The 16,239-nt window shown below is 24.8% G+C and overlaps 2 protein-coding genes across 2 annotated transcripts; one reads left to right on the top strand and one right to left on the bottom strand.

The window, feature by feature from the left end:
- The first annotated feature begins 1,674 nt into the window (after positions 1-1,674).
- On the top strand, positions 1,675-6,806 carry LOC145837435 (uncharacterized). The gene is made up of 4 exons (XM_082945117.1): positions 1,675-1,897; positions 2,174-2,585; positions 2,856-3,010; positions 6,748-6,806. The coding sequence occupies exons 1-4, from the start codon at positions 1,675-1,677 to the stop codon at positions 6,804-6,806; spliced, it is 849 nt and encodes a 282-aa protein (XP_082801243.1).
- Positions 6,807-10,260: 3,454 nt separating this feature from the next.
- Positions 10,261-14,311, bottom strand: LOC145830555 (dynein regulatory complex protein 8-like). Its single transcript, XM_082938275.1, has 4 exons — positions 14,212-14,311; positions 12,109-12,240; positions 11,044-11,158; positions 10,261-10,854 (listed from the first exon to the last, which is right to left on the bottom strand). The coding sequence occupies exons 1-4, from the start codon at positions 14,237-14,239 to the stop codon at positions 10,632-10,634; spliced, it is 498 nt and encodes a 165-aa protein (XP_082794401.1). The 5' UTR covers positions 14,240-14,311; the 3' UTR covers positions 10,261-10,631.
- Positions 14,312-16,239: the final 1,928 nt, after the last annotated feature.

Here is a 16,239-nt window from a genome sequence, read left to right on the forward strand (position 1 = left end):
ACAACAATAACTTTTCTTTTTTTAAGTGTTAGAAATTAATTAAAAGAAAAACACTAGTTTTTTGTCGATATTAGTCTGTTATGACTATTTATTAGATTAATTTGATAGTTTTGAACCACACGCTAGTTATTTTTTTTTAATATACCCTTCGGCCTTCTTATGCTGTATTTTCCGAATGCAGTAATTAACTCTTATAAATTTTTTATGTCCTGGATAAAACGTTAAAAGGTATCCAAACTGTGTGCGGTTCGATAACTGAAAGATTTTTTCGTGCACCAGGTCCTTGGACCAAATATTTTGAGCGTTTTTTGTAGTTCAATAAACTTTATTAAACTTAAACATAAATCATGAGAAAAAAATATTAATCTTCTATCAGTCTACAGTTTTTAATGTTTAGTGAATTTTTAATTCAAAATCTAAAATGAATTATTTCACTAAAAATGCTTTGCAAAATAGTAGTTTTTTTAGTAGTTTATTGAACAAAAACGAAAAAAAAAATTGCTCAAAAAGTTTTTGATTCAATGACCTGGATAGCAAAAAGACCTCTCGGTTGCATACCAAAATAAGTATATATTACGAGGTTAAATTTGTCTGGTTTTTTCACTATATATCTTTCATAACTGTTGTGTAAAAATTCAACGGTTTTAGTCATATTTAGCTATTCTTTAATAAGTGTTTTTTTATAATAAATATGCGTAGTACTTGAAAAATTTAACAACTAGTTAATTAAAAAAGAAATTTCAACTAATTTTTTTATACAAACAATACTGCAATATTCTTGTGATTTAATTTGTTTTTTTAATACTAAAGCTTTTAGATATTGTTTTTCAAAACTTCTACATGTGCACTGCACAGTCATGTTCATAGAATTTTATTAACTGAGTAAAATAATTTGAATAAATGATACAAAAGAAAAACTTATTGTTTTCAATATTATCTTTGCTGTAAATAAATTAAAACTCCTTTTCTGTACGAACATCAAAGAAAAAGTATGATTAAGAAAAAATTGTTCATATGATATTATGTTAATTTACAAATTGTTTTAAAACCACTACTCTAAAGTAAAAACATTACTTACATTTAAAGTAAATTAAACTTTTGCTTTTTCTAAAGTAATTTTTTTAACCATTTGATTTTTTTAGGAGTTAAATGTGTATTTTTAAAATAAAAACAGTTTGTTATGGAAAAAATGACTCTCGTGTATCTAAACTGCGGAGGGGAAAGTTCAACAGAATTAGTTTTTTTTGGAAGTTGACCGGTAAAATGAATGCACGAATCGCAAGTAGAATGATAATAAATTGTATGCTCTTTCGAGATGACTTTTATCGTAATTTCTTATTTTTTGAAAACAAAACGGAGCAATCTAATGTAAAAAGAATGAAAAGTGAGCAAATCGTGCTGAAATCACTAAAAACTTCGCAATGGAAAGTTCCAAGCAAATATAGAAAGCTAAGTAAAGTTGTATTTGAAATTTTAAGACTTTCAAAAACAGTGTCTTTAAAGCATTTAGCAAATATTCACTGCCCTTACGATTTATCTAGTCGAACTGCTTCTTCAAAGTACTCTGTTTTTAGTTTTGTTCGTTCTTTTTTCCGAAATGTTTTACCTTTTAACGTGTGGGGTTCAAAACTCAACAACAAACTTTTTCATGAAAAAATTTTGTTTGTAATAAACATGAATATTTATGATTCAGTTAACATAATCACTTTGGTTAAAGATTTTAACGTTCACTGCATCGGTTGGAGCTGTGGAAGTCTAAACACTGTTGGTTTGTTTTTTAATTTCTTGCTGCTTGAATTTTTGAGGCCGTTACTGAAAACTGTGTTTTATGTTACTGAAAATTGCTCATGTGGAAAAAGCTTGAAATACTATAGAAAAGAAATTTGGATAAAAATAAGTGAAAATCTAATTTTAGAAAAACTAAAAACAAGTTATTTGAAATGTTCAGACCGTATTTGTTCTTCGACACTATTTTATGGTAGAATTTTGCCTAAAAGTAATGGGAGTTCACGGTTAGTATTGCAAAATTTTCACGAAAAATCTAAGCATTTTGCCAAAGTTCTAACAAGTCTTTCTAAGTTAAAAATTTTAAAAGGGTTCGGAATACACAGTATATCTGAAATGAAGGAAAAAGTTATATTATTTCGTCAAAATATTATTCAATGTTTCAAAGATATCGTTGTCAAAGAAAATTTTTATTTTGTCCAGACAGACATACAAAACTGTTTCGACAATATATGTAAAGACAAACTCATTGCCATACTGAATGAAATATCATTTAAATACCCAGATGTAAATATTAAACTAAACACGCAGCATATTAAAGTTTCAAAAGTTTTACCTGAAATTATCCGTTTTGTGAAAAGTTTTCTGGAAACCATGACAGCCACTGTAAACAACAAAATATATTCGATAGACAAAGGAGTTCCTCAGGGATGGCCGCTATCATCTGCATTGTGCAATCTATATTTTGGACACATGGAAAATATGAGGTTTTCTGATGTGAGTAAATCTCAAACTAGTTTGTGCTTACGCTATATGGACGATTATTTGTATATTTCAACAAACCTAAAACATGCCGAAGAGTTTTATAACTTGATTAAAACTGCTGAACAAGAATATTGTTTTAAGGTTAATGAAAGAAAAACAGTAACAAACATATACAAGAAAGAAAACTTTGCCAACTTCACTACTTTCCTCGGTTTTTTAATTCCAATTAAAATGAATAAGTTTTTAGAAGGGTTTTATTTTGAGCATAAAGGTTTAGTAAAGAATGAAATCGAAATTTCTTTAACTTATTTCATTGGTAAGAGTGTTGACGTTAACAGTCATTTATACCTTTCAAAATATATTAGACGAAAAGTCTCTATGTTACTTTTATGTTTTGATTGTAACTTAAACTCCAACCGTGTTGTGTTAATAAACCTTTATAAGGTTGCTGTTATTGCAGCTAAAGCTTGGATGTTTAGAAAAAAGCGATTTATGAAGATTAACCTTGAGCAATCTAAAGGTTTTTTAAGAGTAGGGTCGTTAATAAAAAGTATATCAAAGACTGCAGTAATTCAAATACGAAAGAAAAACTGTTATCAAAACTTTCCAAGTTTTTTATTTAGTGAGTGGTTATTTTTAACTGCCTTTGAAAGAGTTTGCAAAAACGAATGCTTGTATAAAGAAGAGTACAAAATTTTAAAATCTCAAAAAACGTTTGTCAATTCAAAAATATTAAAACATTGTCAAAATAGTAATATAATAAACATACTGAAGTATTCTTCATTATTTTCAAATTTACTGTAAAAATTAAGAATTTTTATACGGACTGAAAGTTAACTACATTTTACTACTGATACTGCGTTTATTTGCAATATTATAAAAGAAAATGTTCTTTACTTATGTTTAGTTTTAAAAAAAGTCAATAGCGTTTGTTACTGATTCTTCACAAAAACGTATTTATAATGTTTTTGTTTTCCTAAGTATTATGGAAAATAAAAGCTTTGAATTTTGAAAAAGCTTAAAATATATGTACATGTATATTAGAACATACACTTTTTATAATCTTTAAAGTAATTTAGAAAATAAACAGCTTACTAAACTAAAAGTGGTACAAATCTAAAAGTGTTTATAATTATTAAGAATTTAATTTATGTATGATTAATAGTTTCAAATACACAAAAAAAATACAACTTGAACTTTTGTAAACTGTGGATATTTTTAGAAGATATTTTGTAAAACTTAAAATTTTATTGATATTTTAAAAATGCTAAACTATTTTAGTTTTTTTTTCTCAAATTTTAGTTTAGTTAACTAAAGTCTAAGTTCTAAAGAAATAATAACTATATTTTTCTAAACTCAAGTACAATAAAAGCAGAGTTATAGATTTTTTTTTCTTGAAACTAACAGTAACATCAATTATTTTTTTTTAACTATAAATTTCTTAAGAATATGGAGTTGATGAATTTATCTCATGTGTATTCATTTAGAGTTTTCTGATAGTTAGAAATAAACTGTGAAATTAATTTTGTATCAAATAATAAAAATAAAAGTTTTTGTTTTAATTATAAGTTTTTTATTGTTAAAACTTATTTATTTCTGTTAGTGATCTACCGGATCCATAAAATAGTATCCGGCTGAATCTGGATCTCATTTTAAAATCCAGCCGGATCCTATCAAACTCTCAAATTTCCAAGGCTTTCTCGTAGTATCTAGGATAAGTTTTAAAGTTGTTTTCAACTAGACCTAAAATATTTATATTTGCTATTCTCAATGAACTCTAAAATGTATTATGTAAGTTTTGATTTTTCCCGTAATATTTAATGTAAGTTTCAAGATAACCTAAAAATAAATGTAAGACCTTTTTTTCTCTTCACCATGAACCTCAGAACATTTTTTTTTTTTAAAAGCAGCCTTCAGTGTTTTACGGGATCTATAACATTAGGACCTGGAAAAAATATCCTTGATAGGATCCGGCCGGATCTGAAAGGCTATACGGCAGAATCCGGATACTTGGATCCGGTAGATCACTTGTTTATATGGCTTTTAGAGACTACAAGGCACATAAAAATTTATACTAAGGTTTGTTAATAGTAAACTTTCAATTTTTTTTATACAGCAGCTATACACTTTATAAATTTTGGCTATGTTAAGCCAAATACCTGCATAATGCTTTATATATTGATGTTTAATCTGAATACATTTTATTGAATTTTTTAAATATTTCTACGTACAAAAAGTCGAAAGTAACACTTAATAGACACATTCAAAACTATACGTTGGTTCTTAAATCTTTAATTTTTTTATGTTATTAAAATTTACACCGTTAATTAACTAAAATTTTAGGTAAAGTATTAGTCGTAGAAAGCTTTAAAATGGTGGTCATCAAATTTAAAACTTTAATTAATTGTTTTGCAGATAAGTTTATCGAATTTTTATATATAAGTAAAAAAAATACAGACTTACTTCGAAATAGTTAGAATAATAAAAAAACCAGGCTATAGTTTAAATTTTTCAACTATTAATACAAAAAAAGGCGTATGAAATAAAAATATAGGTTTTGATATTGTTAGACAGATGCTTATAAATTGTATTATTTTAACTATAAGTTAAAAGAATCTTTTTTGGCTTTAAAATTTTGTTTAATTAAAGTTTGTCTTAAGCACTATAATTTTACTTAAACAATATTTATTTTTGAGTATAAAATAGGTAGAAAACTTTAATAAACTTACAAAGAAATGTACAAATCAGGGCAGTTTGGTTAAATGGTACAATAATAATAAGTTTGTATATAACTTTTTAGTACTACATATATCATACAGAAATATAAGACAGGATTCATTCAAAAACATTTTTATTAAAACAAACAACAAATAAAATCGATTTCGGCTAACACTTATCAACTACTTTTGTTAGCAACTAATTTTAAGATTAAATTTTGAGTAAATAAATAGTTTGAGGTTTCATCAGAAAAAACAATCAATTAACACTAATTAGCATAATTGAGCAAAAATTAATTAGACATTCACAAGTTATAACTACATATTTAAAAATAGTTAATCAGTAATTTAACTAAGATAAGCAACAATAAAATAAGCGAATAAAACTAAATTAAATTAAAATTTTTATTTTGTTCTAGTTTAAAACAACTTATAAAGATTAGAATTGTAAACGTATTGTTGCTTGCACAAATTAGGTTTGAACGTTTTTATAAACAAAGATTCTAAAACACTTAGGTGATAATCACATTACGAGTTTTACTTATAATTGAAAAGTTACTATCACTATAATTCCTTGCACAATCTGAATTGTTTAATAAGTGTTCGGCAATCGCCGATGATTTTGAATGAATCTAGTCTTATATTTCTGTATAATAATAAGCTTGGTAATAGTTAATTATAAAAACTAAACGTCGTAATACTAATTAAAACTGTTTCATTCTAAAAAAGTACTTATTTTAAGTTTTATTACTAGAATTTTTTTTTTAATTGTAACACTTAATTTTAAACAAGTTTTTCTTAATAAAAACAATAATAACTTTTAAAAACATTTTCGGCTTCAAAAAGATAATTCTGTTTTAAAAGTTTTTTAATCTTACAAATTAAAAAAAGAGTTTTGAAGTTTACTACTTAAAAAAAAATTCATTGTTATTTTTACCTTATTTACACATAGAATAACTTACTTAAAAAGTTTTCTTTAACGCAGACTTTTTTGGGTAAAAATTAAATAGGTAAATCTAATTTAAAACTACAAATTTATAAAAGCAATACATAACTTTTTGCCATTTATATTTGTTCATATATCATTAAGATCGTATAATGCATTAAATCTTTATTCATTTTGTATTTAAAACTGAAAGATAAAGTTTAACATATGGTTTTTATTTAACTATTAGCTTTCTCGTTTTATCACTTATGTACATATCATTAAAATTTGTAGAAGTGAAGTAAAACAGATAAAAGTTCATAAAAATTTTTGAACAGAAAAGTTCAATACTACATTAGTTGGTGATAATTGTTACAAGCAGATTGCCTCTCAAAAATTAATATTTGCAAACATAAATTTTTAGTAGACTAAATCGTTAAATTTATGATAAAATCTTTTTTTTAGCAGAACGTTTTTATGAGTTTTAACATTACATTATAATAAATACACATATAATCTTTATAGCTTTATATTTTATATTATATTTCACATTATGCATGGCCGACTGTTTGGATTTAGAATTTAACAACATTAACAAGATTTTTCTCTCATTAGGTTCCCCCGAAACAGTCATCAAGAAGACAATTAAGGCAACTCAGCCCAAAATGAACTGATTATCCTCTTTCGATGCACATCCTTGCCCAGTCTACCTCCACCTTCCTTATATGGGTGAAAACTCAATAAGACTGGCTAAGCAAGCTTCATTAATTATAAAATCTACCTTTAGTAGCGTTTCCCTTAACAATGAAAGTGTAAGAAACATAACAACAACAAAACACTTTTTTTAGTATGAGCTAGGTGTGTATTTATGTCTATTTTAAAAATATGTTTTACTATTGTTTCTTGAATGAAAAAAGCGCTGAAAAAGTTTTTTCTAAGTATCTGGTGTACAAGGAACCTTTAGGTTATCACATGCTTTAAAATTTCTTACGAGCTATTACACATAATTGTTTATCAGCGAAATATTTAAATTTTCACTAATAAAACAATCAATTTTATAAATTAATTTTAACTGAATTCAAAATTAAACATAATATACCATTCAACAAAATTTTATTTTTCTGAGATTTATAATAAAAATAGGCATACATCTTTTATTTATCTTGATAGTAACTTTTAGACATAAATGCTTAACTAATAAAAGATTAGGACCATATTTGAAGGTTACAGCTTAATCTAAAAGACATTTTACTTAAAGAACAATTAAATAGTTAAAGTATAAACCAGGTGCATCGGGATATTGTTTCCATATGTTTTAGAAATATAAAAAAATTGCTTTATACCTGAAATAATTCTTACTGAATATATTGATTAGCTTCTAACGACTTTGGTTCGGTCTAGTTTGTAGCAGTTACTATTGTATATATTTTTTAGATTTTTAGTAGGACACATAATTTATAAATTAACTTATTAAGTCTTTAGTATAACCGTTTTCAGAAAAGTTGCATGTCTAAATCATTAACGGAAATAATTAATATAGTACAAAGTATCTGAGCTAGTTTTCATTCTTTTTTTAATCAAAATACAAAGTAAAAGTACATTTTTCTCTTGTGGCTGTTGACGTAGTTTACTTTGTTGAATTTGATTTAACAAATATGATTTTCTTACATATGTAACTTTTAATAGCTCAAGATAGTTGTTTTTCGGAGGTACATACGTTTTGAGTTCCACGATTTTATATATATCTTACAGTTATAACAAACTATTACGCCTGAGTTTTTTATTCTTAATATTCTTTTTTTTTTTCCATTATCTTTTTATTTTAATCTCAGTTAAATAGTACATTTTTGTACATAAGTTTGTTCTTCTTATAAAAAATATAACTTTTCATGTTCAAAAAACACTTAAAGATAGTAGGTGGGTTCTACTTCGATGATCGTAAGGTCTTTTCACACATCAGGTCCTTTGTTTATTGAGCAATAATTTATTTATCGTTTTCTAAAACAACAAAACTGTGTGTTTAAGTATTATACTACTGTTCTAAAGTTTTTTTTTGCGTAAATAAAAATTATTTTAGAACCAAAGTATTTACTATACAGTATAAGTTACTTTTAAGCATAACTTTTTTATATTCTAAACTAGATTTAAATAACTTCCAAAGTAAAAAAAAACTATGACAATTAAAAGTTTTTAATTTAAATATCTGATAAACTACTTAGAACTTGTTTTAAGTTAGTAAATTAACTTTACGGCTTTGATTTTTCTGTAAAGAAATTGATAGATAGACATATGAACAAGATGAAAATTGTAGATAAAGATCACTTTGATTAAACCTAATTTCTAACGAGTAGTTGTATTAACAATTAGACATGACACTTTTTAAGGTTTGTATTAACTGTTTCTGTAAACTTGTCTAAGCTAGCATAGTTTTAACAAACATTAAAGTTTGGGATATAGTAAAGTTTGTTGAAAACTTTTTTATTAAAAAAATCTTAAAAAGTGTACAAATGTATAAAAAGTTAACTTATAGATTCAACTATATCCATAATAAAATGCAATTTGAAATTTAGTCTTACTAAAGAAAACCAATTATTTGTATTCTACAATATAACTATTATTAGGCATGTTGCTTAACACTATGTTTTATATAAAAACTTATCTTTAAAAGTACAGACAAAAAAAGTGTCAGTTTTTTAACTAGTACTATTTTGTGTAAAACCTAAAAAAAAATTGTCAAAGCTCGTTAAAAAGTTTACAAGCCAAGTAAAATGTTTAAAATAAACCTCTCTCTTGCACAAAAACATCTAAGTAAAAAAACTTTAAATGTTTTTGCAAAACCAGTAGTTTGTTTTTACTCTAAGAAAATAATCAAAATATACTAATTAAACTCGTTTAGAGGAATACAGTTTAGATAGCATTGACAATAGTTTCATCAAAAAAATATTTTTATTAAAAAAAAAAACTTTTATCTGTTGTAGCTATCACGTTTATAATCTATTTTTCCTTTTAACAATTTAAAAGAAGCTAAAGCCTAAACTTTATAAAACGCTGTCGCCTGATTCCTTTGGACTTGTGACTCATAAAACACATTTAATTTTATAGTTGAAGTTCAAGCAAAAGTTTCAGTTTGGTATTAAAATTAGAAACTTGTTCTAAATAAAAAAGGTAATAAGCGGTTTTGTTGATTTAGTTTAAAGCGCTAAAAACTTTAAAAACAGAGCAGCATATATTTAGTAAAATCAAAAGATGTTTAACTTTATTATTTAGTTTGTATTGATCAACTTCTTCAGATCAGAAACATTTGATAAAAGATTCAATCTGAAACATATGTAAAGTCAGTGTTTTTTCTTATACTAAATATAAATAAATACATAAAATAAATATCTAATAATTTATCGTTTGTATTTTTTCAAACTATAAGTTAATTTTTCGTTGGTTACAATGGTGCTTAATACAAAATTAAATAAAGCCATATGAAGTTGTTTTTCAGTCTGCAGATAAGTACTATATATTTGAAAATCGGCCGTAACACACTATTCTATATAAATTAAACTTTTTAAACACATAAAGTAGAAAAAACTTCTCGACTGGTAAAGCTAAAGATTAACATAAAAACAAATCATAAAATCAACCAAGATAATTTTTTACTTTTCGAAATTATAGGACTGAAGTTAACCTATTGCAACACAATTCTAAAGATTTAGTAACTGATATAAGCGTTTATAAAATATTCTATACAATTATTTCATTTATGATAATTTTTTCTTATATCAAAAAACTTTTGCTGCCTTAGATTAGTGTTCATAATATTTGTCCAGTTTTATATCATAACTCTTTTTTTATATACCTAGGTTGTATAGTAATACAATAGATTGCTAATAATAAATCCAAATATTTGTCTTGAAACAATTATTTTTCAGAATTGTTCTTAAGACTTATCTGAAAACTTTATAGACTTTACCTAAATTTCAATCACCACTTTTATAATAACTTTAATCTAGTTGTGTATAGAAATAAAACTTTAGTTTCTGTTATCAATAAGTTGAAGAAATAACCTTTGAACTACATATCAAACTTGATAAAGAAAATAAAGAAAAATAGTGATGTAAGACTAGGTATGTAATTAAAAGTATCAAAAAGTATTTTTTTAAATTATCAAAGAAAAAATTAAATTAAAGCTTTAATTAATAGTTGTTTTAAAATTTTCAAATAAACTTTGTGAAAACAGAATTTTAAAAATTGTCTAAAAAAATATTTGTATTAGATAATAATAGCTTCAAGTTACTGTAACATAAAATACCTTATTTAATATAATGTGCCAACAAAAGTTTTTTTTTTTTGAAAATAATTTTTAAGCTTTTATTTACATTGGATAAGGAAAACTTTTAAGGTTGACTAACACAAAACCAAAAAAACTACAAAAAAAAAGATATTTAAATACGAAAGTCACAGTTTTAAAATAAAAAACACAGTGTCAGAAAAAAATCAAAACCAGTCTATTAATCTTCAGCAACCATCATTGGAACGTACTCTTTATACACAATAACGTCTTTATCAGGATCAACGGCTGCCGTCAGCATTTCATCCATTTCCTCCTCTGTGAAAGGCTCGCCCTCAGTTGTTAGGTATTTGGTCAGTTCCTCAGCTGTTAGAAATCCCTTTTGATCCTTGTCCAAGGCCTCAAAGGCTCGCATTAGTTTGTCTTCACTTGCCGCTTTGAACCTACAAAAATAAAACAGTGTTATTTCTATATTAAATAGACGAACTCCGTGTCCAAATCATTTAAGCTAATAGAGATAAAAAAGTATATAAATACTTGTACTGTTTTTATTTAAATCAATTAAACAACAAGCTTCAACAAATATATATAAAGATAGAAATAATAAGTAATTTGCTAATGAAACACCAAACCTCCTCTGCATGAGTATTTTAGTGATGACGGGAAAATACTTGTCAAATCTGATGAATCCGCTCGGATTACCCACGTCTTCCTCTTCCATTTCAGCCAACAAATCGTGTAGCTCTCCTTGAATTTTACTTGGTTTAAAAAAAAAAAAAATCTTTGACTAGAGTGTTTAAAGATCTTAGAACTTTTATTGCTGAAAATTTGAAATCGAACTAATATATTAAATTTCAAGTTTTAAAATTATGGATATAAACATTCTAAAAAAGTTATATTTTAATAACATTCGCCCTAAGTTGGAATATAACACACCAACCTGGTCTCTATACTTAAAAGATATTAAGAATCTAGAATACTTTCGAAGGAACTATATCAGAATAATCTTTAACCGCTGCAATATTTCTTATATATCTTAACTTAAAAGACTAACAAATAACTCTTTAGAATACATAAGACTTGATTTTGACCTCATTATTTTTTCAAACTGGTGTAAACGTTGAAATTAAATTACAAACCATTTTTGAACAATTTTAAATATTTTTTTTATAAGAGGTAATAACAAAAAATTTACATTCAGACTTCATTTCAAGAATGATGTTTGGTATAATTCTTTTTTTGTCGTTGATCAGTTAAATGTGGAACAAGTTTTCAAAGGAGTTTCTTGCTAAAAAATTGAAGAATTTCAATGAGAGTTTTTAAAACTTGATTTCAATAAAAATATTATCAGTAAAATTTATATACTCATTTGCCTTAACTAAAAAAGATTGCTCAACTTACTGAAATGTAAAGAGTTTATTTAAGTAGAGGTGTGCAAATTAAATACTTTATTCACAACCGGTTTAGGTGGCAAAAAATTGCAACCTCTACAAGCAAAATAAAGTATTAAACTGCACATGAATTTTAAATTATGTTTTCTGATTTTAGACAATATAACTTTTTTGTGTTATTTTCTATATTTTGTCTTTTTCTTATGCGTCTTTCAGCTTAAATGATACTGGGTCCAGCACAGGAAATTTGCAATAAATAAAAATTAGATATAACTTGTAAAAAAAATAATTTTTAAAAAAACTAACCTTCAGAAGGACAACACCCAAGAGATCTAACAATTGTGCCTATTTCCCTGACATCAACAGCTTTATTTTTTTCATGATCAAAAATATCAAACGCTTCTGTGACATCTTTTGTAAGTTTGGCAAGCATCGCCTCTACAAAAAGAGTAAAATTTCTATTAAAATGTTTTATAAATAAGATCTGCAAAACAAAATTATGTTTCAGAGCATTAAAAATATTATTTGATGCAAACCTGTTTTAATGAAAATTTGTTAATCTTATTTTAAACTTTAGTATACAGCTATATAAAGTTTCAAAATCAAGAATCAACAAAACATCACAAAAAAGTGAAGACTTTTTTTTCAACATTAACAGTTTATTTTTGTGCTTTTAACACTCGATTAAATAGATGTTTACAAAGTAAGAATTCTATCTAAATTTGAAAGCTTAGTGCTTTGAAATAAAAATAAGTTTTTATAGTTTGTCTACCATAAGTCAATGATTTAGCTTTTTATAATTGTATAAATGTCATAAATTACAAATATCCTACGGCTGTGAAAAATTAAAGAACATAAGAATTTAAAATTATTATAGTTTAATCAGAGTTAAGGAAATATATGGACTAGGGTTTCCAGATTTTTTTTTAAATAGCCTCTTTTAAAGAAATTAAAAAAGTTATGGTCCTTTTTAGCAAGATAACTCAAAAAACTACCATTAAAAGCACCAATGACCTTTTTTTTTGCTCTTCATCAACAACTCCAGAACATCTGGTGTAAGTTTCAAATTATGACCTCATGGCCCCCTAAGAGACCACTTGGCCCATTTTGGGAAACCATGATTTAGACTGTGTTGTTAGGCAAAGTGTAAACATACAATTAAATCATTCTTAAATGTCATAGTGAGTATTAGACAGTGAAAATTGTGCGTATATGATCATAGTAAAACAGATATAAAACCATTTATATAATACTGTATATTTAAATAAATATTAGTTGATTTGTTTGCATAAACAAATAATAAAGTATACAACCTTTTAATTATTTAACAAAATTTGTTTTACTTTACTGGTGAATACTTAAACAGTGTACATATTAAAAGAATAAAAAGTACATGAGCATAGAAAAATTTATTATTGGTTTATCTAACAAAACTTTTATGCAAACTAGTTTACTCTTGATAAACTACAAAGAGTTTTCATTCAAAATTTAACAATTTAAAAGTTTGGTATAAATTTTATTTTGGAAAAATATTGAAACTACTCTATTAGGAATAAGTAAGACAAAACTTTCTTGCTTTTAGTTAAACTAAACTTTATCAAAAGTTTAAGCATATATATTATATTATTTATAAACTTTTTAAAATAAACATTTATAAGTTTAAATAATAACAAATTATACATTATTCTTTCTTTATTACACTAACACATGTTTCTAGGTGCTGTGCTAACGGGTTAACACACTTCATATAGGCACACTTTTCAACAACTAATACTCACTTCAGAAACATTTCTTAGTGTAATAAAGAAAGAATACTGTTTAATTTGTTATTATTATATATTTCAGTGAACTTGTTATGCTAGGATCTTTGTTAGCAAACGCTTAAATTTATATTTTTAATAGTTAACTTTGAATTATGATTTATTTTTTAGACTTTTTAGAAAAAGCAGTACATTTATTTAAAGAATAACTTTAACTTTTACGAGATAATAAATATTTAAGCTATTTTGTCAAAATCACTACTAAAAAAATTAGTAAATAAATTTGTTCTATAAATGTAAATTAATTTTATAACAACATATAAACTTTAATTTTAGAAAACAATATGATATATTGTTTTAAGTCATTTGTTATATAAAATAAAAAATTAATACAAACAAAAGTAAAACAACATATACAACAAAATAAATATAAATACTATAACTAAAGCTTGTTTTGATTTTATTTAAGATGTATAATTTAACTATAACTGCAAACTTATAAGTAATGGAAATTGAAATAACAAAATAATCAGGGGCAGTTTAAAAGATATAACAAAACATCTTATGCTCTTACTATCCATATATATATATTAGAAAAACTATTTAGTTATCTTACATAAAATTAATTTATATGTATAAAAACACAAACCTGCTGCTTCTGCTTCTGTCTGAGCCATTTTTAAACTAGAATAACACTTACTTCGACACTTACAAATCTTTTTGAATATTTAATACAATTTTAAATATCTGAAACAGAGTTTATCATATTAATACAAAAACAATGCTTATTAATAATTCACACGCATAAAATATATAAAAAAGATAATTGTTGAAATATATTTATTTGAAACAGTTATAATGTTGTCATTGCATGACAGTCTTTGGTAAAAATGTGGTTAGAAACAGTTGCTTTAAAGCTTATTAATTTTTTTTTACAGTTTAGAGCATCTGCACTGAATAAAAAGTACAATGTCAAAAAAAAAATTTAATAGTTAATAAACAATAAAGAACAAAGTTTTTCGAGTTCATAACAAAAAATTTTTGAAAATCTATTGTGAAATATTTAACATGAGGTCAACTTAAATTGGTAATCATGTGTCTAAATTAAAAAAAACTATTCTTACAATAATTTATATAAATGTAGCAACCAGCATTAATAAGTGTGTTTTATCTTTTTAAATGATTTATCTTGTTGTAAGACAAAACTGAATAATTGTTATCAAACTAAGCAGGTTATACTAGTCTAAGCAAGATTTAGAAGAGTCAAATAAATCAACAGGTGATTTATCATAGTTTAGTCACTAGTTTATTTTTTAATTTCATACTAGTTTTAACCTTTTACACTTAACAACTAATTTTGTTTAGGTATTAAAAAGCTACTACAATAGCGATATTTAATAACTAAATAAAAACTTAATAACGATTATCTAACTAATCAGGCTGTACTAGTCCAGGAAATATTCATAAGAGTGATTTATTAAAGTTTAGTCATTAGTGTCTGATACTTTAATACAGGTTTGATCTTTTGCGCTTAACAAGTGTATTTTTTGTTTAGGTATTATAAAGATATTTCTAAAGTTTTGTTCGATAACTGAATTGTAAGATAACAAGTATTATAACCAATTTTTGTAATAAACATGAATAATGTTGCACCAATATCAAACTGAAACTATATTCATACTGATTTAATTTAGGCTCTAAGTCTAAACTAAACCCTAATTTTAGAATGTGCTTATATCAAAATAAATACATCAAAAGATTGCATAAGGTATGCACTAAATTTTTAATAAAACATTTATCTATCATACTTAAATAGTTATTTGAATATTTTAACTGCTTTTAGCTTTTTTTTTATATAAAATATATGTAAGGTAGGCAATAAAATTTTATTTACTACAAAGATCAAAATAATGCATGCACTGCACACTTACTTTTTATAATTAGTTATGTTTTTACGAATTTTATTGAATACTAAATAACTATATCTATTTACAGATCGAGACAAAGACTTTTTAGAGCGAAGATAGAATACTGCAACCTCTGCTGACCTTTTTACTATGTTTGAAATTTTATCTACATGCAAAACTTTATTGTGACATAAATAAAAAAGTCTCACTATGAAAGCTTGTATTTATTTTAAACTAAAGTTACAATGATAAAACAAAGTTCATAACTTTGATAACTTAAACAAAATATATCTTACTATTTACAAAGAATTTACTAACATCCATAAAATTTACTTATTTTATTGTTCTTGACATTTAAAAGATATCCGTGGTGTGCTACTCAATACCTGAAAGGTTTTTACATGTACCAGGCCATAGGATCAAATATGTTGAGTGCTTTCATTTTATTGTTCAATAAACAATAATAATAATATTTAACACTTAAGTAAATAAACTTAAACAACTAAAATAAAGAAACTTTTTTATAAACCGCTTTATTAATGAAAATAAATTAGATCACTAACTAATATCATGAACTTTTAAAATTAAGATAAAGTTTTTTTATTAATAAATAAATGAATTAATGCTTTTCAAAACTCTACTGTTTTAATTGCAAAAAGAAATAATGTGTAAAGAAGTATTCAAAAAACAAATATTACAACACACTTGTTTTATGACATATCGGGGATAACAAAAACAAAACCACTACATGATTAACTTACCTATAATTA

This window comes from Thalia democratica, chromosome 1 (assembly GCF_965202585.1).
Source record: "Thalia democratica chromosome 1, ktThaDemo2.hap1.1, whole genome shotgun sequence".
NCBI classification, from domain to species: domain Eukaryota; kingdom Metazoa; phylum Chordata; class Thaliacea; order Salpida; family Salpidae; genus Thalia; species Thalia democratica.